Here is a 24,959-nt window from a genome sequence, read left to right on the forward strand (position 1 = left end):
AAATTATAGAACTGGGAAAAAATGCTAACACTTGTGCCCATGACTGCAGAAGACTGCAAATAGCTATAAATGAGAGCCAGATGCCAAGTGCCCAGAATACAATCATGAGACTGTTTGTGTATGTGTGTGCATGTGTGTACGCTTGCAGTTTTTGAAACTTCAAAAATGGGTCATGACTAGCTCTGTGGAGGTACATCATAACTTTGAACAGTTATTAAGTGATCAGTCATTAAGCAAAGACTACCTATAGCCCAAACCTGTATTACGGTCACTAAATATTTCTATATGCAGGTGTTTGTTTGCCTGCTTTTATAAATTCTCCTGAATAGGAGCATAAATATTAGGGCAGTATAATCTTTTCTGCTAGTGAGTCTCCAAAATATCAGGAAGAGATCTTTCTTTGCTTTGATATGCAGTTGAGTACAAGATTTTTTCAGTGTTAAAATAGAAACCAATGCCTATAGAGAAGATGATACCTGGGGGTCTGGGTTATCTGGTAAAACCTAGATCATCTGAATCATATAATCAGAGACAACATTTTATTACTACCACCACATAGATAGCCAGAGTCAATACAGATCAATACAGATCAATAGATAAAGCATGATGTCTGGATGGGAAGGCATAAACTTCCAAGTTCAGTGTTGTATCTTATCAAACCAAAAGTAAAGAAATGCCTTGACTTCTCTGGTAAAACCTAGATCATCTGAATCATATAATTCCAAGGGTGAGCTGTTTCAACTAATAACATTTTAGTGCAAAATGTGATTAGGTCTCAGCATATAAGCTTTTAGCAAAGAAAATTTTATCTCTGGGAAATGCTCTTTAGTTCTTGCAAAAAGTATAGCTGAATATTGTTTTTTCTAAGGAAAAGGGAAAGATGTTCACGCATCCACAGGGAAAGAAAGCATTCTGCTGGAACCAAAATATACTAGGGTTGTACTATATTCTCATCCAAATGGAAAGGGAAACAGATGTACAGGATAATTTTGTTCCCTTTGGCCTTTTACATTTTCTCTTTTGAGAAAATGTCGATGTTGTTTATGTGTCTGTTTATGGTCAATTTGTCTGAATGCCAGGCTTCAGAAATTCTCTGAGACTTTGGGACTTGGCTTGAGCTAGTATACTCACAGTCTTATAGTTGAAACTATGGTTGAGTCTGTCAATTTATTATGAAATTAAGGAGTTTTCATTATGTCTTCTGACTGCTGATGTTCATGGATGTGCTGTTAAAATAAGAAGGAAACAAGAATATCAAAATACCTCACCAGTAATCAACACTCATAGGAGCAGAGATTAACACCAAGATTAACACTAGACCAACAATTAAGGAAGTCTCAATGCAGAGAAACTAACATAAACAGTTAATCAAGAACCTCCAAGAACATTTCCAACAACACCACTAGGCAAGACACTAGTATATAAACATAAAAGCAATCCCCATTCCTTTCTACCACTGATGATCTACTACCTAATTTGGTAATGAAACGTCAGCAAGTAAACCTCATGGTCAAAGACCAAGGACCCCACAATTAGATTCCTCTTTAGCAGCAACCTGTCTCAAAAATTTATTTCCTTCAACAACAATTGTCCTGGCTCATCACCAGATTTGGAGGCAAGGACATGTCCAGGTTGTGGAGGGGGCAAATCCAGTGATACCGATGCCCTACAATCTTATGAGTTCTTGAAGGCAAGATGGTTGATTAGAGAAAGAAAGTTTGCATTTGGGTTTGGATTTTCCACAGCAAGGCACGGGGTTAGCCTGTGGACAGACAGTGCCTGAGGGTTATTTGAGAGGAAGGGCTCTTTGGCAGCAAACACTTAGCATGTCGTCAATAGAGAGTATGGCCAGTTTGACCGCAAATTCTTAAGGCTGAATCAAAGGAACCGCGCCAGAATTAATCATCAGAACGGAGCTGCTCCCTTGAGCCGTTTCCATGGTAGAGACCTGGAGAACTGGAGAGAGGATACAGCTGACTTAAAAGGGAACGGACAGGACCTTCGTTAAAGATTATGTTAACGAACAGCAGGGGGAGCTCAAGCCCTCGGCGCCGAGACAGAGATAGTGGAATCCGAGGAATTGGAGGAAACGAAAGGCCCGTTGGAGGCCCGCTTCACGTGACCTAGCAAGGTCGCTGAAAGCCCACATAGTTCTCGGCACCCGCCATCATGGAGCCGAAGCCGGAAGTAGGTTTTCTTGCCTGTGATGAGGTATCACCCCACAGGAAGTCAGCCTTGAAAGGTTTTTGAAACTTCGGCCCGACTGAGACGGGAAGGTTCTGGGGTGGGTTCCGTGGACTCGCTAGCAGTTGGTATGATGAGCGGCGGGTCAGGGGAGCCGACTAAGGAGGTCCCGCCCGTAACCGGAAGAGGGATTCATATCGTCGTGGAATACTGGTGAGAGAAAGGGAACAGGAGGGAGGCGCCTGTGGGAGAGAGGCCACGCCTTGGCTGACGGTATCCCCGCCCATCCATGGAGGCCGCGACCAGGGGTTGTAATTTACCTCATGCTGCTTAATTTCACTGCCTGGTTTCTCTTCAGTTGCTCTATTAGGGCAGGGAGGATAGAGAGTCAGGTTTTTTTCCCTCCGTGTTTTCATCTTAATTTCCTTGCTCTTGGATCAGTACTGTTGGTTTATAGCAGCGTTTCCCAACCTCGGCCACTTTTAAGACGCGTGAACTTCAACTCCCAGAATTCCCCAGCTAGTCTGGTTTATGCCATAAACTTTATGGTATAACCAGCTCGACCTGCATTTTTTACAGATTAGTAGGAACAGAATAACATCCCTTTCCGGGCTCCTCACAAACCAAATCTTACTTTAAGAGCAAATAACAGAGGGGCTCCTTGATGTTTGGAGAATGTTTATGTATGCTCAAGATTTATTTAGCCTGACTATCTATATTTTATCAAGCTCAGAAGCCAAAGAACTAGTTTGTCTGGCATGGTTCAGAGTTTAATGACAGAAGCTTGCCTAGAAAGCAGAATAATAGCACGAGTTCCTATATTTTATGTAGCAATGTTGGGTGGGTTTTTTCCTTTTTGTAATATTTGCAAAATATTAAAATCCAGCCCGTCATTCCAAAGAAAGATGATACATAAACAGTACCTATAATCTTTGTGAATTGTTCAGTTTTGTGTGAACCATGTTTTAGTGCCATTTTCAAAATGATAAACAGGTAGTTCATATATAAAAATTAAATATTTTATTGTCTCCATCCAACATTCACTTTATTGCCCTATCTTCAACTTAACTTTAACACCAACACTAAATTATCTTTTCAGCAAGCCCTGTGGCTTTGAATCTGCCTTCCTGGAGCTGGCAAGTGCTGTAAAAGAAGAGTACCCTGATGTGGAGATCGAATCCCGTCTTGGGGACACAGGTACAAGTTAACATGTATGCTAATAAAAGGTAAAGGTTCCCCTTGCACATATGTGCTAGTCGTTCCCGACTCTAAGGGGCTTTGCTCATCTTTGTTTCAAAGCCGAAGAACTAGCGCTCCCTGAAGATATGTCTCTGGTCATGTGGCCAGCATGACTAAATGCTGAAGGTGCATGGAACACTGTTACCTTCCCACCAAAGGTGGTTCCTATTTTTTCTACTTGCATTTTTATATGCTTTTGAATTGCTAGGTTAGCAGAAGCTGGGACAAGTAGCGGGAGCTCATTCCATTTACGTGGCGCTAGGGATTCAAACCAACGAACTGCTTACCTTTCTGATTGACAAGCTCAGTGTCTTAGCCACTGAGCCACCATGTCCCTTCATGTTTGCTAATAAGCAGCAGCAATTAGCAAAAACTCATTTGTGATATCATGGAATGAACACATTATGTCTGTGAAATTAATGTCTGCATTATAAACATTTACATTAGAGGAACACCAGTCTATGGGCTCGTTGTACCCCTTAGAATTGGTGAACTAGTCTATGATCAGCCTTAGGAGCTTAGGAGAACAAAGTTCATACTTTAATTAAAGTATGATAAGCTAATTAAAATGAGAGACAAGAGAGGTGATAGTAATAGAGAAAGAAAGATTAATTTTTTTATCCTTGTTTGTTAGGTCATCCATTAAAATGTCCTCTATATACTGTGTATACTCATGCATAAGCTGAAAATTGAAGGTACTAAAATATACACCTCAAATTGGATTCAGCGTATCTGCGGATGGGCTTATCTGTATGTATATATTATTAAGAAATACCTGGTGAATGATTAAGGAACTCCAGATGCTTTTGAAATGTTGAGCTTTACTGTATAAAGCCAGTAAAAATTTACTATACTACAAGATGAGTTGTCTTCTAATGTATAGACTTTCACATGGATCGTCCACATCTGAATAGGGATGTGTATACTCATGCATATGAGTATGAAATCTTGCTGTCACTTATAGGTTGATTTTTGAGAAAGGTGACACAAACAGGTTATTGATTCTGGGTGGATGTAATATGAACTGAACTGCTTAGAATGCAACATCTTTTTTTAAAGGTACATTTGAAATAGAAATAAATGGACAATTGATCTTCTCCAAACTTGAGAATGGAGGATTCCCTTATGAGAAAGACGTGAGTTTACTTTTCCCTGCTATTCCTCAAAATAGTTATTTTGGAAGAAAGCTTAAATATCTAAGGTAATGGTCAAATTGTTGTCATGTAGGGTTTAAGAGATGAGCATAGCAACATATTGTAGGATTTGACTAGTTTTAGTTAAAAAGTAGAGGACTGCTTATTTGCTTTAGAAGTAACAATCATCCTTGACATTATTGAAAAAGTATTACGCAGACATGCCAGGAGTAAAATAGTATTGTTAAAAAAATTATATTAATTCAGTGTCTCACCCAGATAAGGTGGGACCATTATTCTAACAGTATCACTCACTTCCTCATAAAACATACTGTTCTAGGCTAGCTCTAGTTATACTATAGGTAGAAAAGGTATGATAGAAAAAAATATCCCTTTTCTTCCAGTAGCCTCCATTTTCCTTCAACCTGTTCCAGAGAAATGATAATACAGTAGAATAGATGGGGAGAGGGCACTTCAGGGAGGAGGAAGAGGGAAGTCCTTTATAGAAATGTAGAAATGTGTTCACACAACATGAGTGTTAAAAATCCTTCATTTTCAAGGTTCATAGGGAAATAAATTATGTACAAGAGATTCATTTTCCCATCCTTGATTTTATTATTCATATTATAAAACATGTTGATATACTCCTGGCATTTCTTAAAGAGAAAAAAAAACTGCCCAATAACTTCAGACGGTATTTTGAGAGTTTATTCTTTTTCACTCAGTAAGTCTACCGAAAATGGGGAAAAAATTAGAGTTTGTTTTCTCTGTTTTGTCCCTCTAGCTCATTGAAGCCATTCGAAGGGCTAGCAATGGAGAGCCACTTGAGAAAATCACCAAGAGCCGGCCACCTTGTATCATTCTTTAGTATATGTTGTCCATTTACACCATGTTTTCCACTTGCCCACCCTCCCTGAATCCTTGTCACGTTTGCTTCCAACTTTTGCTTCCAATTTTTGCTTCCAACTTTAGCTTCCAATTTTTACTTCTGGTATTAATTCCATCACTAGGTAAATACCAGAAAATACCAGATCAGGAGAGACATTAAAGTAATTTGGGTTTACAGACAAGTAAAATAAGCTAGAACTTAAGCCATATTTGGGAGGTTGATTTAACAGGGCTTATTTAATAAAGTAATCTTTTTTTCCTTGAGAATTTAATGTAATTCATTTTTCTACGTTTGAGACGCTAGCAGGGTTTTTTTTCCTGTTGTATTTCTTTTAACCCCATCTGAATGAACAGGAGTAGAATCTCATATTTCTTAGATCATCTAGGATCTTTTCGCTTCTCTGCCTTTAAAGCTTCACCTTCTGGGCATTCTCCTGCTTCTTTCCAGGAGAAAGAATGAGTTGGTGCCCCAACCTGACTTCATTTTGAAATTTGCAGTCAGAGTGAAGCTTAATAAGAAGTCTTTCCAATAGTCCTATATAGGTACAATTGATGCTACAGCAAATGTTTTCAAAGACCACATATTTTAAGCAACATTTTGGGGATCAGTGTTGCTAAAGGAGTGCTTCAGAATGAAAAATATCCTGCATATTACACTACATAAATGAGAATTAATCACAACAATGCTTTTGCTTCCCTACTTCACTCCCAGAAAGAGATTTATTTTAGGTTTAGTGTTGCCCTAATTTTATGTAAAATTCTGTCAAGATAACCAGGACAGTGTTGCTACACATGAGAGGGGAATACTTAGATTCTCATTTCTCTTCTATACTACTCTGAACTTTTGCAAAGGATCATTCTTCTAAGATATCCCCAAAGGAGACATGATTTGTTAACAAAATAAATAGTTCTTTCATGCTTATATTCTGGACCAATTTTACTTTTTCTGAGAACAAGTATGAAATCAAAAGTAATTCATAGTAGGACATTTAAAATTTAATTTGTGGATGACTTATAGCTCAATTGTCTTTTTTAAAACTAAACTTTTTGAACTTTTCACATTTCCCTCCCAAATAAGTATTTTTGTAGTTCAGTTATTTTAACAGTAAGTTACAAACCTAACTCTTCCATTGCAATCAGTGAGACTTTTAAGAGTTTCATTTGGATCAGAGTGTGTACCTCTCTAACTTAAAAGTGTTTACTTGCAAATAACAGTCTTTTGATTAAATTGCAGATCTATATCTATTATACTAGTAATACAGATTTCATGACATGATCTTATTGATAGTAAGTATTCTCATCAGTACATGTGGCAAACATTGAAATTAGAACGTAAGTTATCAACCCTGTAACTGCATGTTTCACAGCTTATTTCGTAGGAATGAGCAATATAATTTCCTTTAGTTTTTACTTTACTGTAATTTTCATTGTACTATGATGCCTCTATTTTGTCTTAAGACTTGATTCTGATAATCCAGTTTTCATCTTGGATCTATCAGTGAATAATTCTAAGAAGTAATTGAAAATGCTGCTGCTTATTGGCACCCTTTGCTGGGGCCAGAAGGTGAAAGGCACGGATAATCTTCCTGCTTCCAGAGTCTTAATTTATATGTTGAAATTGTTGATGAGCCTCTATTTACTGCAATTTATAATAAAGGAGAAAATGCTAAAAAGCTTGCAATATGTTGTCTGTGTGGGGCTGCTAATCAATTAATTAGAGAAGCTTTTCACATTTGGGAAATAGCTTGAAAGAAATAAGATTGCTGATTGCAAGGCATGATATGGAGCAGGATTTAAAGTTTTGCAATTTAGAATGAAGAAAATGTGAACATTAAAAAGTTTGTTGTTTTTAGCCCCCCCCCCCCCCTTAAAAGCAGAGAGTCTCAATTGCATGGGGTTTGCTTTGAGCATGAAACTTAAACCACAAGATTAGCTGTATTTCTTATATTCCTCGGTTGCAAAAAATCTCACTGGATCAGCCCAGTGGAGAGTTCCTTTCATTGGTACCATGCAAGAGAAGGAGAGAGGAAGCCAGGGAGTTGTTCCAAAAAAAGTGGCTAGGTACCATAATTGAACAAGGAAGATAAGAGATCCTTGTGCTAACAATCTCACTCTAAAAAAAGTACTTCCCACAGCTTCCATCTTGCACATTCATGAAGTGAAAAAAACAACAACCCAAGTCTAAAACAATACTTACATTGAACACTTACATCTATATACAATATTGAGATCTGGCCTTAAGTTCTGGCCAAAGAACTACAATGATTTGTGTCTGTACTACAGCACTAATGCCTTATTCCTATAAGCAATTTTTAATTACTAAAATGGTCAGTGAATAGAACCAGTGCATAGGTTAAATGAAGTCAACTACCCCATAGTCTCCTTTTTTCTTAAAAGATACAAAGTCCCCTTTTTCCTGTTCCCCAATGTTATTATCCTTTCATCATTTATTGGCCTTTCTCCTCCCACCCCACCCCCACCCTCTTTTTAAAAACAGAAATCTACACTTTACAGTGTCCCTGCCTGGGGAAAGGATCTTTATTTTTATCATTCCTTTATTTTTTATAAATAACTCAAGGTGACAAACGTATCTAATACTATTACTATTATTTTTGCACAACAAACTTGTGACGTGAGTCAGGTTGAGAGAGTGTGACTGATCCAAAGTTTAGTAGAGAAAGAAAACTAGGTTAGCTACTGACCTAGAGTTTTTCTAAGATGTAGTTATTAATTCGAGGGTACGATGTTATATTAATTCAGATACAATTGCTTTGCTCTTTTCATCCTAAAATGGCAACTTTATATTCTATATAAATATTTCTGTATATATTGAAGTTGAGGAACTTGTTTTATGTAATTCTTAAAACAGAAATCTCAATGACATGGGCAAAAAGAATCATCCTCCCATTTTTCTGCTGTGAAAAGCAACTAAATCAAGGGTGGGTTTCGGCTGCTGCTACTGCTAGTTTGCTCAGGGTTTGCATACACTTGATGAATACTACATGCACATGCAGAGTTACTATAAAAAATGCTTCTGCGCATGCGCAGAAGCAAAAAACAAGATGGTGATGCCTATAGAACTGGTTTGGGGGCGTGGTCAGCCGAGTAACTACCTACTCGTCTGAACCGGTCCGAACCAGTAGGAACCCTCCTGATCTAAATTCTGCCAAAAGGGCAGACTTTCTCTAAAGTTTATTTGTGACCCTATATATGTGGGATTGAGCAGTTACAGAAATGTCACTTTAAGAGACAACAATAAAAAAGCTTCAACACAAATGTTATAGAAAATGAAAATTATATTATACATTTCTCAGATATACAAATACTTATAACACATTTTTCATTTTGTTTAAAAAAAACCCCACTGACAGCTGGTACCTTTCAATGATTTAACTTAGCACCAGCTGGAAAACACAGGTTTCAATGAAAAGCAGGAGAATATGCAAATACAGTGAACATTGGAAATAAACAAATCATTCCTTAGAACAGCTACATACACAGTCTATTCTATTGATTTGTTTCTTATTGTTTTCCATATATTTTGTAAACAGTATTTACAATTCCAAGACGTTTTGTATATACAAAGAACAAGTTGTACTAATCACACCACATTCCTTTGCCTTCAAGGATCTTCACCTAACTTGCCATCAGCAACTTTCAGAATTCTTTACATACACAACCATTTTAGAATATTGATAGAATATTAAAACAAAAAGGCATTTCTCCAGAGCCTCAGACTTGTTCTCTGTATGTACATGTTGAAAGTGGTTACTTTATTTTCAGCTTTGGGAAGACCTGGTAAAGTTTTAACTTCTCTTGTTCTATTTCCTATAAAGACATCAGAAAACAGTGCACTAACGTTAGCATCTCCATTTCATTATCCTACTTTCTTTTCAAATTTGATTTGAAAAGAGAGGAAGAAATAGAATTAGTTGTAATCACAGTATTTATTTAGAATGATTTTAGAAAAAGACCAAGACGACTTGTGACCTATTGAGTCACTTGTTTCAGAGATATTTCCTTACTAAATGAACAGAAACAGAATGACCACTGGTGAGTAAAAAAGCAATGGAGTGGGATTAACTCCTGACTGTGTTAATTTCCCCACTGTCTTTCCTTGTAGGAATCTGGCAAGGAATATTGCAAATTAAAACCATGTGATCGCAGCAGTATGTTGGCATGGTAGCATTGAAGTGGCCATAAAATTGCCAAATTTCAATCTATGGGAGTCATGGGTCCCAAATTTGTGGTGTGTTCTGTAAGTTAACCCATTTGAGGTACATAGATTCAATAAATTGTTGCTTCGTGAAGCACTGTTTTGCCTAAGTGAAAGTTACAAAGAAACAAAATAATTTTAGCAGTGTATAATAGATATACAATTGTGACACATGAAATGGGAGATAGTGCCTTACAGGAACCTTCCCCAATGTAGTGCTTTTCAGACATGTTACTCTTCCATTCCAACATACCACAGAAATACAGTCTTGGGATTCACTTAGATATCACTAAGTTCACTTAAGAGACATACCAATTATTTTTATATACAGCATGTTAGACATAATAGTAATAGTTTACGAGTTAATTCATTGAGGAAAGACTTCAATTAAAACAGGGGAAGTACAATCTGGAAGGTAACAAATCAGCTTTAAGAGGACCACTGCTGGCATAAATGTACATTGATTATGGATTAATTTTTTCAGAGTAAAAAATTAAGCACCCTTTAATCTGTGCTTAATGAAAAAGTTCCTTTATGTTGCTTCATAAATTACAATGAGTAATTCTGTACTCTGTTTTGTACATTTTTTGCTCTAGTTTTGACTGCATGAGAGAAAGTAAGAGGCTATGCAGAATATCAAAACTTCACCCACCATTTCTGACAATCTTATTCAGATATGTTTCTGGCTCCTATGATTTAGAAGACATATGTGTATCTATGCATTTCAAACATACATTTGCCTCCATCAATGCTGGACCCATTCTTAAAAGCAAGGTTCTTAGAAATCTACAATTGGCACTCACTATCAGTCTGCCCTTTCATACTGGAGGCATGTGTGCAGCTTTCACTTTCTTAAAAAATAAATATTTCAAAAACACTATTAAAGGAGGCATATTGTGCTTATTGAGAAACTAACTTCTACTATTGTCTCTAACTGAAGCAATGTTAGATGCTTTTTGTCAGTACTCTTAGTGGTGTGTCAAAGATCATATAATATAATCAACTACTTTCCAATCCAAATATATTCCCTTTCTGAATTAGCATCACTAAACTAAACTAAATACAATTGTTTTGGTTCCTCAACTAGCTCTTCTAGAAACTTCTTGTAATTTTAAAGACCACGGCAAAACTAATTTGTCACTAAGGAAAACTTTCTTTGTTCTAAGATACCTTGTTGAAAAAATATAAATTATTTTGTTCTACTTTGCTATAACAGCATATTATTCCCCTCCTAAGGTTGAAAAATATCTGATTAAGCAATAATAAAATTTCCAAAAATCATGTTTTGCCCTTATTTTCCACTCTTCCTGTCAGTCCAAACTCCGCTAAGAATGTTTTCACTCTTCTTAATATATTAGAATTCCAACTTGCAGTTTTTCAGGCCCTTCTAGTAGATTGACCCTCTTATCTTGAAGCCCAAGACATTAAAAGCAGGGACTACCGGTGTGGTGAGAAGTAAAAGAGCACTCCATTCTGCTGAAGTACTCAAATAGCAGCTGAGCTGCTTGAATCAGAGGAATGTCATAGATGTAGTGCCTTACAGCCCAGAAATGGGCAGACTTCAAGTTTGCAGGATTTTAAACCTCTTTTTATTTAAAACTACTGTCCGTCATCTGTTACGTGGGGTGATGGAAATATACTTAGTGTTGCAAAATTCTGAGCCAACTAGTATGTTTAATTACTAGTACTATACTGACCAAAACTTGCAATCCAGCCAAACGAAAATCCATACCTGGACCCCAAAACTTTCAACAGCACGTCTTAGGGCAGTAGCAAAGGGGAAATCTTGCTATTGCCAGTATTAAATAAGAGGGAGTAAAAAGCCATGCTATTCTGTTGCAGTAGATCCAAATGTGCCCACCATCTTCTTTCCTCAAGAGCTTGGAGACATGAGAGAAACAACCCTATTGGGCCTTAAAAGAACCATTAAGGCTTTAACCGTGTTCTAATGCATGGGTAATTCACTGGGTTTGTATCCTGAGGTGTCTTGATTGTAAAAGTCAATTAGACTGGTCATGAGAAATAGTTTTTATGCAAAGTCCTTGGAACAAGTGACTGATTCTGACAGCCCTAAATACTCCAGGTTCTCTGCTGTTGGGGTTGGAGGAAAGCCATTGGTAGCAGCAGGAGGAACAATGGAGGTGGCAAAGAATTCTGCTGGATTGCATTTAGGATTTTCTTGGTTCCAATAATAAAGGTTGTCAAAAGCTTGTGGCAGAGGGCTAGACGCAGGGACACTGCATGGTGTCAGGTACTCTGGATTTTCCACTGCACTGGTGAAACTCATATAGAATGCATTCTTTGGTTCCTTGACAAGCCCATTTTTGCCCATGTGCCTTTTTTGCTTTTCTAGTGTAGATCCTGGTAATCGTAGGTTTTTGTTGGGTGGAAGGTTGTTTTCTGGTTGATTTACATACTCTACAGGAAAAAGAAAGAAAATAATAAGAATAGTAAAATGCAGGTTGTGGTAGCTTGCATGCTTAACAACAAAAACGACTAACCTTATGACAATTTTTTTCAATCCAAATTTAATAAAGGTTAGAAACATAATTTGAGGCAGATCCAGTACAAAATATCTGAAATACTCAATATGCCATTATACAGAGAAAGGCTATACAGCGCGTGGATACACACCTATCAGGATCTATGTAGAGTTGCTTAAACTAAACATATTTTATTAACATTGTGCTGCACAGAAAAAAGATTTAAGAATTTACAAACTACATAAATATCCCAAGCACTGTTCTACCTTCAAAATCAAATTTCTATGCTGTCTTCCAATAAAAATTATAGCACATACCTGGTATGGCAGCCAAGCTTAATGGTGCAGCGTAGCTCTTATTATCAGGATTCTCCTTTTCATTAACTGATGCACTCGTGGGATCTTCACTATAGCGCTGAAGAGAAGAATCAGGTGACTGCAAAGGTGCTGAATTCTGCACTGCTTTGCTTGCTGCATAGTCTTCCTCAAGCACGTCATGGGGGATACTTTCTGACTCTTCAGAAAGGGATGGCCCCAAGTATGGGTATTGAGGAGACTCCTCAGCCTCTTCTGCATCCAATTGAGTCTCTAGAACATTCTAGAAAAAAACAGTTCACAAGAGCTTAAATAATGGATGCTATAAGAGCACGCTGTGGATCTAGATCGGCATTTTATAGGAAATGTTTTATACACACACACACACACACACACACACACACACACACTAGATGGCTGTCTGCATTTATACACACACACTAGCCACTTTGGTCTAGTGATTAAGGCACCAGGCTAGAAAGCGATAGATCGTGTGTTCAAGTCTGCCTTAACAACAGCAATAGCACTTAGACTTCTATAACTTCTCTCACAGCCCTTTCTAATCGGGTTACAGAATCAGTATATTGCGCTCAACAATCTGAGTCCTCATTCTACCAACCTCAGAAGGATAGAAGGCTGAGTCAACCTTGAGCTGGTCAGAATTGAACTCCTGGAGTGAGCAGTGAGTTAGTCTGCAATGTTGCATTCTAACCACTCAGCCACCAACACTCTTAGCTATGAAAACCAAGATGACTTTGGGCCAGTCACTCTCAGTCCATCTCACCTCACATGGTTTTTGTTGTGGGGAAAATAGGAAGAGGAAGGTGTGTTTGATATATTCGCAGCTTGAATTATTTGTAAAATAATAAAGCCGTAGTTTACAAATTTGGGTTTAAAAATGTACAGTTTTAAACTAATATATGTTCAAGTCTTCTACTTACCATAGCAAAAATTAGCAAAACAAAATAACTTGAAAGAGTTTTGCCAAAAGTATGTTCGTCTTCCCCCTTGCATATACCTTATTGTGTATTATTATTTGTTTTTCACTTCATAGACAGAGCTTTTACAAGTAGATCTCCAGCCTTTTTGGACCTATAGGCATATTTCTCTCAGATACCTTCAGGAGAACTGTTGAGGGAACTGGACCAAACCTCCTCCTACTTTCTGTGTGTAGGTTTGATGTTTGTGCTTTTATTATTTTAGCTCTTTACCCTCACCATCTTCTAGTCTAGCTATCTCTGGAAATATGTTTTTTTTTCTTTTTTTGCTGATTTTTTTCTGCTCTTGCCTCAAAGCAAAATTTTGTACTGCAGACTTCAACTGCTTGGTGATACTGGCTGCTGTTTGGCAGATTCCTTTTCTCCCCTTCCCACCCATGCTTAGAAAGCAAATGCTAATCTTTTTCATTATGCAGACAAGTGGCACTGGCTCCCGTCTATGATTCCATTGGAAGGAACATTAGAGATTATCTAGGCAAGTTTTCCCACTTGGCAACTTTAAGATATAGGGACCTAGCTCCCTGAATCCCCCAGTTTCTGGGAATTGAAATCAACACATCTTAAAATTTTCAAATCTGAAAACATTGATCTAGTCTGATCCTCCACTCAGAGTTTGAGTTGCTTGTAGCTGGAAACAAGAACTCTTTTTATTGAGCCATCCAAGGAAGAGTTTTAAAATTTTGTTTGCCTAAATTAAAGCAGACCTTAAACTAAAAAAATATTCCCTGTTCCTGGGTAGGAGAAATATAGTGTGGCATAATCAAGATACAAACTGGTTTTGACTGTTTTGCATATTATAAACTAAATCATATGCTTACTCTTGTGGAGGAAATCCTAGATCGATAGTCAGCTGATGTTTCACCACTGAAGAAGCCCTGATGGGGGACAAGGTATTCTTCTGCATCCACCAAGTCTTGCATGTCTTCTTCCTCCAGCAAAGTGCGATAGAAAGTGCTGTCTATGGGGCTGGCAAGACCCATCTTTTCATCATTCTATCAAGAAAAACAAACAGTAAATGCTTGCAGGTCCCAAAATTCTCTTGCTTCCTGTGGAAGTATCGACTAGGCTTATAGCACCCTGGATAGTCAAAATTAATGTCCTCATAATGCAGCTAATGCTGTTAAGATGACTTATCAAAGGTCATTAATATTTTCATGATGAAAATTGGAACTTAAATGGGGAATGTCATGGTTCACAACTTATGGCTTTATATTAGGGGGCACTAAGCCAATATCCATCTATCTTCTGCAATCTTATCCAAGATTCAAAATAAATACCACTTTGGCAGCAGAAGAGCACAAACAGAAAGCAATACAGCAAAAGATTACTATCAGTATTTCTAATTACTAACATCTACTATACAATGCAACACCAAAACATAAATCAGAGATAAAAATCTAGAACTCTCAAAGCCACACTGGAAGCTTTGGATGTGGATTCTAGAATGTTCCCAATTATTGCTTAAGGTGGAGGAAAGAAATTATGAAGTAAGCAGAAAGTATTCCTATTCATGATATGTAGTTAATTAAATTACAGTTAAATGCCAAACAAAACAAAATCAATATTTTTATCCTGAATGGTCCCCCTTTATCTTGGTGTTATGTATGGTTATACAATGCCACTCCCAGCAAGTAACTTAAAAGAAAACTGGGACTTTCCCTTGTCCACCCAGTATAGCTTCTCACAACTATTGGATTAACAGTGAGTTTCTGATACAGAAAACTGGAAGCAGAATTGATGAAAATATTCCAAACTCAGATAAAATATAACACACACATATATTTGTAATACTGTCGTGTGATATTAACTTAGCTAATTCATGCTCTTCATTGTATGAGAATATCCATATTCTATGCTCCTTCTGAGTCAATTTGAAATTGCACCTTCTATAAATTTGGAAGCTGGATAAGTGAAATGGTTGCTTATATTATAAAAGCTACAATGCATTGTCCATTTGTTCTGAAGGCTACAACATTAAGAGCAGACATATATTGTTGCCTGAAAGTTAGTGAACTTTGGACTTGAAAGGTCCAAACATGTGATCTTATACCACTGGGGTAAAGATGGACATTAAATTAATACTTCATTAATCATTACTAATTAATTTTCCTTGGTGTAAAATATTTTACTATGTCCAGACTTCCTATGTCCAAAGCATAGAGAAAAATTTAGATCACTGAGGTCTCGATTAAAAATAAGGCTATGAATCTGGCACCTGATAGGACAATTCTGGGTATATCTAGTTGATCAAATTTTGAGAAACAATGTTATTCTAGCTGGACTTAATCTGGTGTAGCAGGAAGTTCTTTTAGTTTTTCTTCCCCTTTCTCCCCACTATCCCTACTGTTGTGGAATAAAAAACTTGGGAGGCAGTGCAACCCGCTTAAAAGTAAAACATCATCCTCACCTGAATAACCACAAACCTCTGAGGATCCCTAGCCATGCGGGTGAACTCAGTGACCAATTCTCGGAACTTAGGCCGGCATTCTGAGTCAATCATCCAGCCTACAGGGCAAAAAGAGAATATGTGTATCTATCCAAATTAAGTCCTCCTTATGATAAAAAGAACTAGTTTATCTGATAATGGGAAGGAGAATAGTGAAAAAACATGATCCTTGCAAAGATCAGCTACTTAACATGAATGAAGAAAACACAGGAAATATTATCATGACTTCTGGAAATTCAAAATATTTATTTATCTACTTTAGAACCTTAATTAAAAGATTGCTTTTAATCTCCTGCAATGTTTTTCATATTGTAAACCTAAGTACTATGCACTTCAGGGCTATGTATGTTATGTATGTGTGTGTGAATGTATGTATGTAATTCTGTGCCAGACAGTTCATACCTTTGTTTCTTACAGGAAAGAGTACAAATCTCTGAATATACTAAAGATGCCTATTCCAATTTGACAGAAAACCCAGGCAGAAGACAGGACAAGAAGTCACTGTCCACTTTTAAATAGCTATATCTAGAATACATGTTGCTTTTGATTTTTGAATGGAGGCATGCTTTCCAAATACTAAACACTGCCAAATATAATATTCTATTCTTTTAAAAATAATTCAATAAAACAGATACATAACTGAATAAATAGAAGCAAATTTAGTAGTTGATTAAAAAAATTAAGCAATTTACAAAAATTAAACCAATGGTTTATAATTAGCAAATGTTGGAAGGCATATTTCTAAAAATAAGAAAGCTATTTCACTAGATAAAACTTCAAATTCAATTATATTGTTTGAAATAACACCCAAAATACTGTCATATCTTAGAATAATAGAATTGGAAGTGATCTGTGAGGTCATCTAATTCAACTTCTGTTTGATGCATACAGTTAGACTTGCCCTCATTCTCTTCCTGCTTCATTTTATAGGACAGCTAGAGGCTAAAGTTAGACAAATTACAGCAATCAACCAACTATATGCTTTATATTTTATTGCAGTTTTGACCACAGACTTTGCTAATTTGATACTGCTCAGAAATATTGGAGGTATAATTTCCAATCTAGAGTTAGTAGCCCCAATATCTTTTCACCCTGTTAAAAACCTATTAATTATCCCTAATTGCTTACATTTAACCATAATCATATAGACGTCAATGGTGCATATGGGAGGCTGGGGCAATCTCTCTCCTTTTTCCAAAAGATCAGGAATCTCCCGGGCTGGGATACCATCATAAGGCTTTGCACCAAAAGTCATCAGCTCCCAAACAGTAACACCTGGTGAAAGCAGAAGAGAGAGAAAGAGAAAGAGAGATGTCCATGAAGGAACAGTAAAGTTTTCACAATGGGAGTTAATTGAAAGGAGAAAAGACTACACATACCATAGCTCCACACGTCACTTTGATGAGTAAATCGTCTGCGCAAGATGGACTCTAACGCCATCCACTTGATAGGCACCTGGACAAAGAAATCAATCGTGTACGGATGACCACAAATCACATCTATGCTGGTTAGTTTCAAGCAGTACCGTTATTTGAAAGTTTTTAGATCCTGCTTAGAAATGGTTGTGGTTAATTAAAATGGTTCTCAATACAAAGGTAACAAAGTATTATTTGGCACCTGAAGATGTCCCATTTCAGACTCAACAGGTGGGAAAAGGACCTGACAGAATAGCCAGAAAATTTTGCTTGGAGAAATATCCCATCATATATACTGATCCTTTGTATGCAATAAGCACAGGATAGTTTATCTATCCTACTTCCAAGCTCTGAAAAATATCACCAAATTATTTTTTTCAGCATTTTTATATTTAGGCATTTTAAAAAGATTTGGAATGGCAGCTGTTTGCTTCCTGAAACCCTTCTGTTAAAGCTGCTCTTCCTTTAATTTTGGAAAAAGATAATGGTACTGCTGATATTTTTCTCACTGAATTTCAGCAGTGGAATCTTTATAAACTAGGGAGATGCAACCGACAAGAGCTCAAATTGGTCATCCATATTTTAAAAAAAATACAAAGTAGAAAGGGATTTACAAAGTTCATTCTGATTATTGTGCAATTCTATCCTGTTGCCTTTCCATTTTTAAACTAGCTTAATTTTATATTTCCAATTTGTTAAGTTGCTTTGGACAGAAGGAGAAAGTGAGGGAAACTGGGATAATATGCTTTCAGAGCCTTAATATAAGAAAAAAAAGGAATCAGTTCATACATTAGAAAGAAGAGGCAGACCAGTAGAAAGGAAGACATCAATGAAAAGGACTGAGTATATTATTCACAAACATTCCTTGAATATAAACTGTGAAATGTAATCTGAAATTTATAGAAGTTGTCACTCTTGTTCTATGTGTGTGTGGGGTGACAAGACAAAAAATATTGTCAAAGTACTAGTACAACTAATACATCTTCAATCTGGCATTTCTCCAGATATGCTGGAGTACTTTCATAATCAGTATCTCTCACACTTGACAACTTTGCAGGTTCAACTCCTAGAACTCCCAGCCAGCAACGCTGCCTCAGACCATACAAGTCTAACTAAATATGGGAATTCTAATTCAAAATATCTAGTAGATAGCAAGTTGAAGGAGACAAGTCACAGCAATATGTTAGGAGAAAGCTAAGTGCACTTAGTATTATGTACTGTACAGGTAAATGTAGCATTTCCTCACAGAACCTATCTACATTTGGCCTATTAATTAAGGAACATTGCCATGTCCCACCTTCCCTCCATCAGCGTGATATTCTGTTTCATCAATGTCCAACAGTCGGGCCAATCCAAAATCTGTAATCTTCACATGATTTGGGCTCTTCACCAGGACATTCCGGGCAGCCAAGTCCCGGTGAACCAAACGGACATCCTCCAGGTAGCTCATGCCCTGAAAGAGAAGCAAAAACTATTTGTTTTGTTGGCCAAGAAGAAATATTGATGGACCTCCTTAAAATAATGTATTCCTACCCACATTAATTATAACACTTCCCTGAGGCTGGTGATTGGAGCTGTTTTCTACAAGGGGGGAGTCAGAGAGACAAAGGTAGGGGCCCTTTAACTCCATTTCATTTCATCATATATCTATAAACCAAAATAGCAATAATACATTCTGGACTAGTGTGCTTGAGATTGTGATTTTATTTTATTTCAAAATGACCAGCTTAGTTCAATATAATAGCTGTTTTGCACCTGCCTTTCGCAGTACTCTTTTCAAATTTGGATACTGTCCCCTTTGTAAACAAATTACTAGTCTACATAGACAGATTACCTATATAGAATCTCTAATCTGTACTCTCCAAGCAGAAATTAGGTGCCCAATTTGGCCATTCCATACTCTGGAGATGCCACGCTATCAGCCCTCTCTACCACAAAGATCCTGCAGGAGAAGAGCAGTCTGGACAACCGTGGGATCTGGCAGGGTGAGAGCTGTGAACCATAAACACAAAGCTTTTGCTGTGACCCAGCATAACAGATATTGCGCCCTTGCTGACTTTAATGGGGACACTAAAGAGACAGGTCAAAGTAGTTGTGATAATGATGACTCAAATAAGCAGGGGATCATGATCCAAAATGAAGAATTTTATTTGGAAAGGCGAAATGGGGACCCAGATATCACACATCAGTCGCACAAGAAGATCAAGGTATGTAAAAAGAGAAGTCACCTTCTGGTTGGTGATTCAATCGTAAGGGAAGTAAATTTAGGAAAGGATATGGAAGTTTTAAAAGAGGTCAGGTGTCTGCCAAGTGCTACTGCCAGCAGAGACAAGAGGCGTATTCTAAAGATAGTCAAGAATGCAAGTAAGGACTGTGACGTTGATGCTATTATACATCTTGGCACAAATGATCTGTCCCAAAAAGATGTACTTTCTGTGAAGAATGATTTCCAGAGCTTGGGGTATGAACTTAGTAGTGTAGGTTGTCTTTTCAGAGGTTTTACCAGTATATAAGGAACAAAAAGGGAAGGGCAGCGGAGTTTAATGTGTGGCTAAAGGAGTGGTGTAAAAGGGAGGGCTTTGGTTTTATTAGTCATGATGCCTGCAGCTGGTCCAATGAAAAACTGTACAAAAGAGATGGTTTGCACCCATCCAAGAAAGGGGACTGAGTTACTTGGCATTAAATTCACAGATTTTCTGGATAAACATTTAAACTGAACAGCGTGGACAGAGAATTAATTGATACAGAACATTTCTGTCCCCAGCAATCTAAAACTCATAGGGTTATCAGTGCATGTAACATAGATGTTTGTGCAGGTAAAATTATCACTCCTGCTATCAAGCAAAACCAAGCATTTAATAGTGAGTGCCATACCATGTGCATGAATCATACAAGTGGCAAGAAAATAGGGGCAGTCAGGCATAACACAGGTTATGTAGACAGTAAACACAGGATCAATCAAAATGGACTCGAATGTCTATACACCAGTGCACAGAGTATGAGGAATAAACAGGGTGAATTAGAAATTCAAGTAAATGAGGGCAGATACGATATTGTTGCCATTACAGAAATTTGGTGGGATGAAACCCACAAATGGAACATACAGCTAGAAGGATTTAAATTATTTAAAAGAAATAGCCCAATAAAAGAGGAGGTGGAGTTGCACTATATATAAGAAATAACTATATCTCTGCAGAAATAGAGCACAACAATGATGAGAACTATCTTGAATGCATATCAATATTAAAGGTTGGGGGGTGGGGGGAAATGACATTGCCACAGGTCTATACTACAGGCCACCCAACCAAGCAGAGGAAGTAGATGAACTTTTTGCTAGTCAGCTAACTAAGGTATGTAGGAAGCACACCACAATAGTAATGGGCGATTTTAACTACCCCAACATCAACTGGGAAACAAACTTTGCACCAAGTGGAAGATCCAACAGGTTCCTAACGAACCTAGCAGACAACTTTGTTTCCCAAAAAGTAAAGAAGGGAACAAGGGGATTGGCCATATTAGACTTAATTCTCACTAACAGATAGGAAATGATAGAAGGTGTTGAAGCCACAGGAACCCTGGGGGCAAGTGACCATGCAATATTGGAATTTAACATTATGCAAACACAAGTAGTATAACAAAGTCAAACTAGAATCTTGGACTTTAAGAGAGCTAATTTCAATAAACTTAGAGAGCGCTTGGGAAGAATTCCGTGGATGAGAATCGTCAAGAGGAAAACAACTCAAGAAGCTTGGGAAATTTTGAAAAATGAGATTACAAAATGCTGTCGATATAGTTTACTTGGACTTCAGTAAGGCATTTGCTAAGGTAGATCATAACATATTACTAGATAAAGTAGAAGAATATGGGTTGGACAGCATCACCACCAGATGGATTCGTAACTGGCTGACCAATCGCACTCAACGTGTAGTCCTCAATGGAACTGCACTTACTTGGAGGGAAGTATGCAGTGGAGTATCCCAAGGCTCTGTTTTAGGCCCAGTACTCTTCAACATCTTCATCAATGATTTGGATGAGGGAATAAATGGGGAACTCATCAAATTTGCAGATGACACCAAGCTGGCAGGAATAGCCAACACTCCAGAAGACAAGCTTAGATACAGAAGGATCTTGACAAACTTAAACATTGGGCACTATCTAATAAAATGAAATTTAATGGTGAAAAGGGTAAGGTTCTACATTTAGGCAAGAAAAATGAATTGCACAGGTACAGTATAGGTGATACCTTGCTCAATAGTAGTAACTGTGACAGGGATCTTGGAGTCCTAGTGGACAACCATTTAAATATGAGCCAGCAGTGTGGAGCAGCTGCCAAAAAAGCCAACACAGTTCTAGGCTACATAAAGAGAGGGATAGAATCAAGATCACAGGAAGTGTTAATACCACTTTATAATGCCTTGGTAAGGCCATACTTGGAATACTGCATTCAGTTTTGGTCGCCATGATGTAGAAAAGAAAGAGAAAGAAAGAGTGCAGAGAAGAGCAACAAAAATGATTAGGGGACTGGAGACTAAAACATATGAAGAATGGTTGCAGGGACTGGGTATGTTTAGTTTAATGAAAAGAAGGACTAGGGGAGACATGATAGCAGTGTTTCAATATCTCAGGGGTTGCCACAAAGAAGAGGGAGTCAAACTATTCTGCAAGGCACCTGAGGGTAGAACAAGAAGCAATGGGTGGAAACTAATCAAGGAGAGAAGCAACTTAGAACTGGAGAGAAATTTCCTGACAGCTAGAACAATTAATCAGTGGAACAGCTTGCCTCCAAAAGTTGTGAATGCCCCAACACTGGAAGTCTTTAAGAATATGTTGGATAGCCATTTGTCTGAAACGGTATAGGGTTTCCTGCCTAGGCAGGGGGTTGGACCAGAAGACCTCGAAGGTCTCTTCCAACTCTGCTATTGTATATTGTATTGTATGTTATTATTAAAATCAATTTCTTTTATGTCATCATAAAGTTGCTGAAATTTAATTTGTAAGCAGAAGTAAAGGGAGTTTCCCAGGATGTTTCGGATGTCATTGATTAGTCAGGCTAATGTTTCAATATATGAAACTAATTATATACTGAACTAGATAATTATTCTTTTTTCTTGACTTTAAAAACACCTATAACTCTTGATACAATATACTGGACATAGTTTTCTATATCTTCCTATTGTCATCCTCTGACTCGAGATACAAAAGATGGAAAATTGACTTTTGCTTTACAAAGAAAGAACAACTTTCATTTTATACAAATTATATTTCTCAACTTCCAGTCCTTGAGAAAGAGAGATTCTGCAGGTAAGATAGCTGTGGAAAAATGTTCTAGTAAGAATAGAAAGAGAGAATTGTGTATATTCATAAGGACAAGTAAGGAGACTATATAAGAGAGGTGTGGAGGAAAAGAACGCTATTAATTAAAATTGAGCAATTCCTTCAAAATCTCTGTTGTTTTGAATCTACAGTATTCTGCCTTTCTTCATAAGAGGAATTTGGGCAAATATCTTTTCCAATTACAGAAGAGTTAAATATAGATACTTGATGGTTCCATTCCCAGTAGCATATTAATAAACTGAAGAACCTTTTTCTATAATGAACCCTTCAATATAACTTGCCCTTTTTAACATTCTTTTCAGGCCTGTCCAGTTGGTGGTTTGTAAATAGGTTGTGTTGATGTAATATCAGAAGAATTTCTTACTTTTAGTCAGAGCAGAGGAAAAATGGAAAAGCAGAAACCTAATTTGATTAGAATGATTATATATGGGAAAGATGGCTTGAAGACCTAGAAAATTTGAGTAGTGCTTCCCCATGAACCAAAAGGGTTAAAGGTAAAATAAAGGTTCCCCTCGCACATATATGCTAATTGTTCCCGACTCTAAGGGGGGGGGGGTGCTCATCTCTGTTTCAAAGCTGAAGAGCCTGTCCGAAGAAGTCCCCATGTTCAAGTGGCCAGCATGATTAGTCACCAAAGGCACTATACAATCATTTCCCTACCTAACATTCCACTTACCTTAGCTATCTGCACACACCAGTTGAGGAGGTCTTGGGATCCAATGCGGTCCTTATTCTCCCGCACGTAATCCAGAAGGCAGCCATATGGCATGAGCTGAGTCACAAGCTGCACTGTGGAGGTGAGGCAGATTCCCAACAGCCGAGAGACGTAAGGGCTGCCTACACCTGCCATAACATATGCCTCCTGTTGGAATAGAAAGGGATGGAACTGAGGGATTCTGTGCAGGAAGAGAACTATCTGTAGGAGATTACCAGGCTGAGCCCAAGAGGGAAATCAAACACATCATCTGGAGTCCCTATGCTGCTGAAAGAGACCTAAGTCCAGCCCTCTTTTAAATTTGTTGATTTTTTTTTGGCAGCAATTTGCCTTAAGCATTAGTAGATCAGATTTTTGTGTATAGGTTGCAAGGAATAAACTTGCAATACTTCTGAACTTTATCCTGGCTCCTGTTTTTTTTGCGCCTGACACTACTGAGAGATCAACAAACACAAACAACAGGAACCATGTAACAAATTAGGTAAAGATGGGGAGGTACACTGTCCTTTTCTGGAAGGAATACACCCTCCTGGGAGGTCATCACAGTTTTCTTACATCCAAAATCTCCTTGTTGGCTTTAGGTGAAGTGTTTTCCCTCAGGACTTTGATAGCTACTGGGATCTTCACATTCTCTCCATCTGGAATCCACACACCCTGCAAGGACAAGATGATGATAACAACAACAACAACAACAACAACAACAACAACAACAAAGTGATGGATTCAATCAGATTATTCTTTTATCAAGAAAGGATGTGACTATGTGTGTATATGTACAAAAGAATTCTGTACTAAATTTCTCCAGTGAGTCCTACCCAAATACCCAGTCTCCATAGCAAATTAACCATGGTGATTTTTAAATCGTATTATTCAGCTGTAAACATAATTAGCAGTACTTTTAATAAATAATCAGGAAATTATTGAATCACAATGAAAATACAGATTTGATGAATAAAAAATGCAGTAACAGAAAAAAATATTTATAAAATATACAGTTTTCAGAATGTTGCAATAAAGGACTCTGTCTGAAGATTTGGGAGAACTAAAGCACAAACATGTGTTTTACCATTACAAATACAGATAAAGATGTATTTAACAAATATTGTGAGTATTTTGTTTGTTTGAAAAATGAAGGAAATAGAACTGGAATGGATCATATAGGTCAGTGATGGTGAACCTTTTCGGCACCGAGTGTCAAAAAGGGAGCTCGATATACAGCACTGACTGCCAAAAAAGGAAGCATTTTGCTTGTGTGCACTCATCTAGGCCATGACCAGGAAGAGGAGTTGCCCGGGGGCATGCACACACCAAAAAATGTATTTCTGGTTTCTGGTGCCCGGGCTGGCAAGTCTTCCACTTAGCTGGCTATAAATGCATGCTCACTCTGGAAAATGGAAGACCAGTTCTTCCGGTTTCTGGCACTGCCACATGCACAAAGGCCAGCTGATCGGCGCATGCGCATGTGCGCCAGAAACCCAGAAGAGTGGCTGACGCCGCACATGTCAGGGGACATGGCTTCACGTGCCACTTCGGGCACATGTGCCATAGGTTCGCCATCACGGATATAGGTACTCTAATCCAACCATATGCTTTG

The 24,959-nt window shown here is 37.7% G+C and overlaps 2 protein-coding genes and 1 long non-coding RNA gene across 5 annotated transcripts in view; 1 reads left to right on the forward strand and 2 right to left on the reverse strand.

Moving 5' to 3' along the window:
- Positions 1-2,336, reverse strand: part of LOC309401110 — a 22,651-nt gene extending 20,315 nt beyond the window's left edge. Inside the window, exons 1-2 of one of the 2 annotated variants that reach the window (XR_014176758.1) lie at positions 2,202-2,336; positions 1,132-1,226 (exon numbers count right to left, since the gene is read on the reverse strand). This is a non-coding gene — a long non-coding RNA (uncharacterized lncRNA). Of the gene's footprint in view, positions 1-1,131; positions 1,227-1,604; positions 1,899-2,201 lie in introns of those variants that run through there. The other variant, XR_014176759.1, reaches the window with a different exon arrangement.
- MIEN1 (migration and invasion enhancer 1) lies at positions 2,264-24,443 on the forward strand. 2 transcript variants are annotated; one of them, XM_081970073.1, is made up of 4 exons: positions 2,264-2,397; positions 3,284-3,381; positions 4,483-4,559; positions 23,947-24,443. In XM_081970073.1, exons 1-4 carry the CDS (start codon positions 2,315-2,317, stop codon positions 23,971-23,973), a joined length of 285 nt encoding a protein of 94 aa, XP_081826199.1. In that variant the 5' UTR covers positions 2,264-2,314; the 3' UTR covers positions 23,974-24,443. The 2 variants fall into 2 exon arrangements, with proteins under 2 accessions (XP_081826199.1, XP_081826198.1); XM_081970072.1 differs by lacking the exon at positions 23,947-24,443 and adding an exon at positions 5,341-7,117.
- Positions 8,723-24,959, reverse strand: part of ERBB2 (erb-b2 receptor tyrosine kinase 2) — a 74,308-nt gene continuing 58,071 nt past the window's right edge. Inside the window, exons 19-27 of the mRNA XM_081970071.1 lie at positions 23,921-24,019; positions 23,327-23,512; positions 18,614-18,769; positions 17,281-17,356; positions 17,030-17,176; positions 15,863-15,960; positions 14,274-14,447; positions 12,461-12,740; positions 8,723-12,078 (exon numbers count right to left, since the gene is read on the reverse strand). Of these exons, the coding sequence (XP_081826197.1) occupies positions 11,690-12,078; positions 12,461-12,740; positions 14,274-14,447; positions 15,863-15,960; positions 17,030-17,176; positions 17,281-17,356; positions 18,614-18,769; positions 23,327-23,512; positions 23,921-24,019 (1,605 nt within the window). The 3' untranslated portion in view covers positions 8,723-11,689. The remainder of the gene's footprint in view (positions 12,079-12,460; positions 12,741-14,273; positions 14,448-15,862; positions 15,961-17,029; positions 17,177-17,280; positions 17,357-18,613; positions 18,770-23,326; positions 23,513-23,920; positions 24,020-24,959) is intronic.

This window comes from Natrix helvetica, assembly GCF_964273705.1.
Source record: "Natrix helvetica genome assembly, chromosome: Z".
NCBI classification, from domain to species: Eukaryota; Metazoa; Chordata; class Lepidosauria; order Squamata; family Natricidae; genus Natrix; species Natrix helvetica.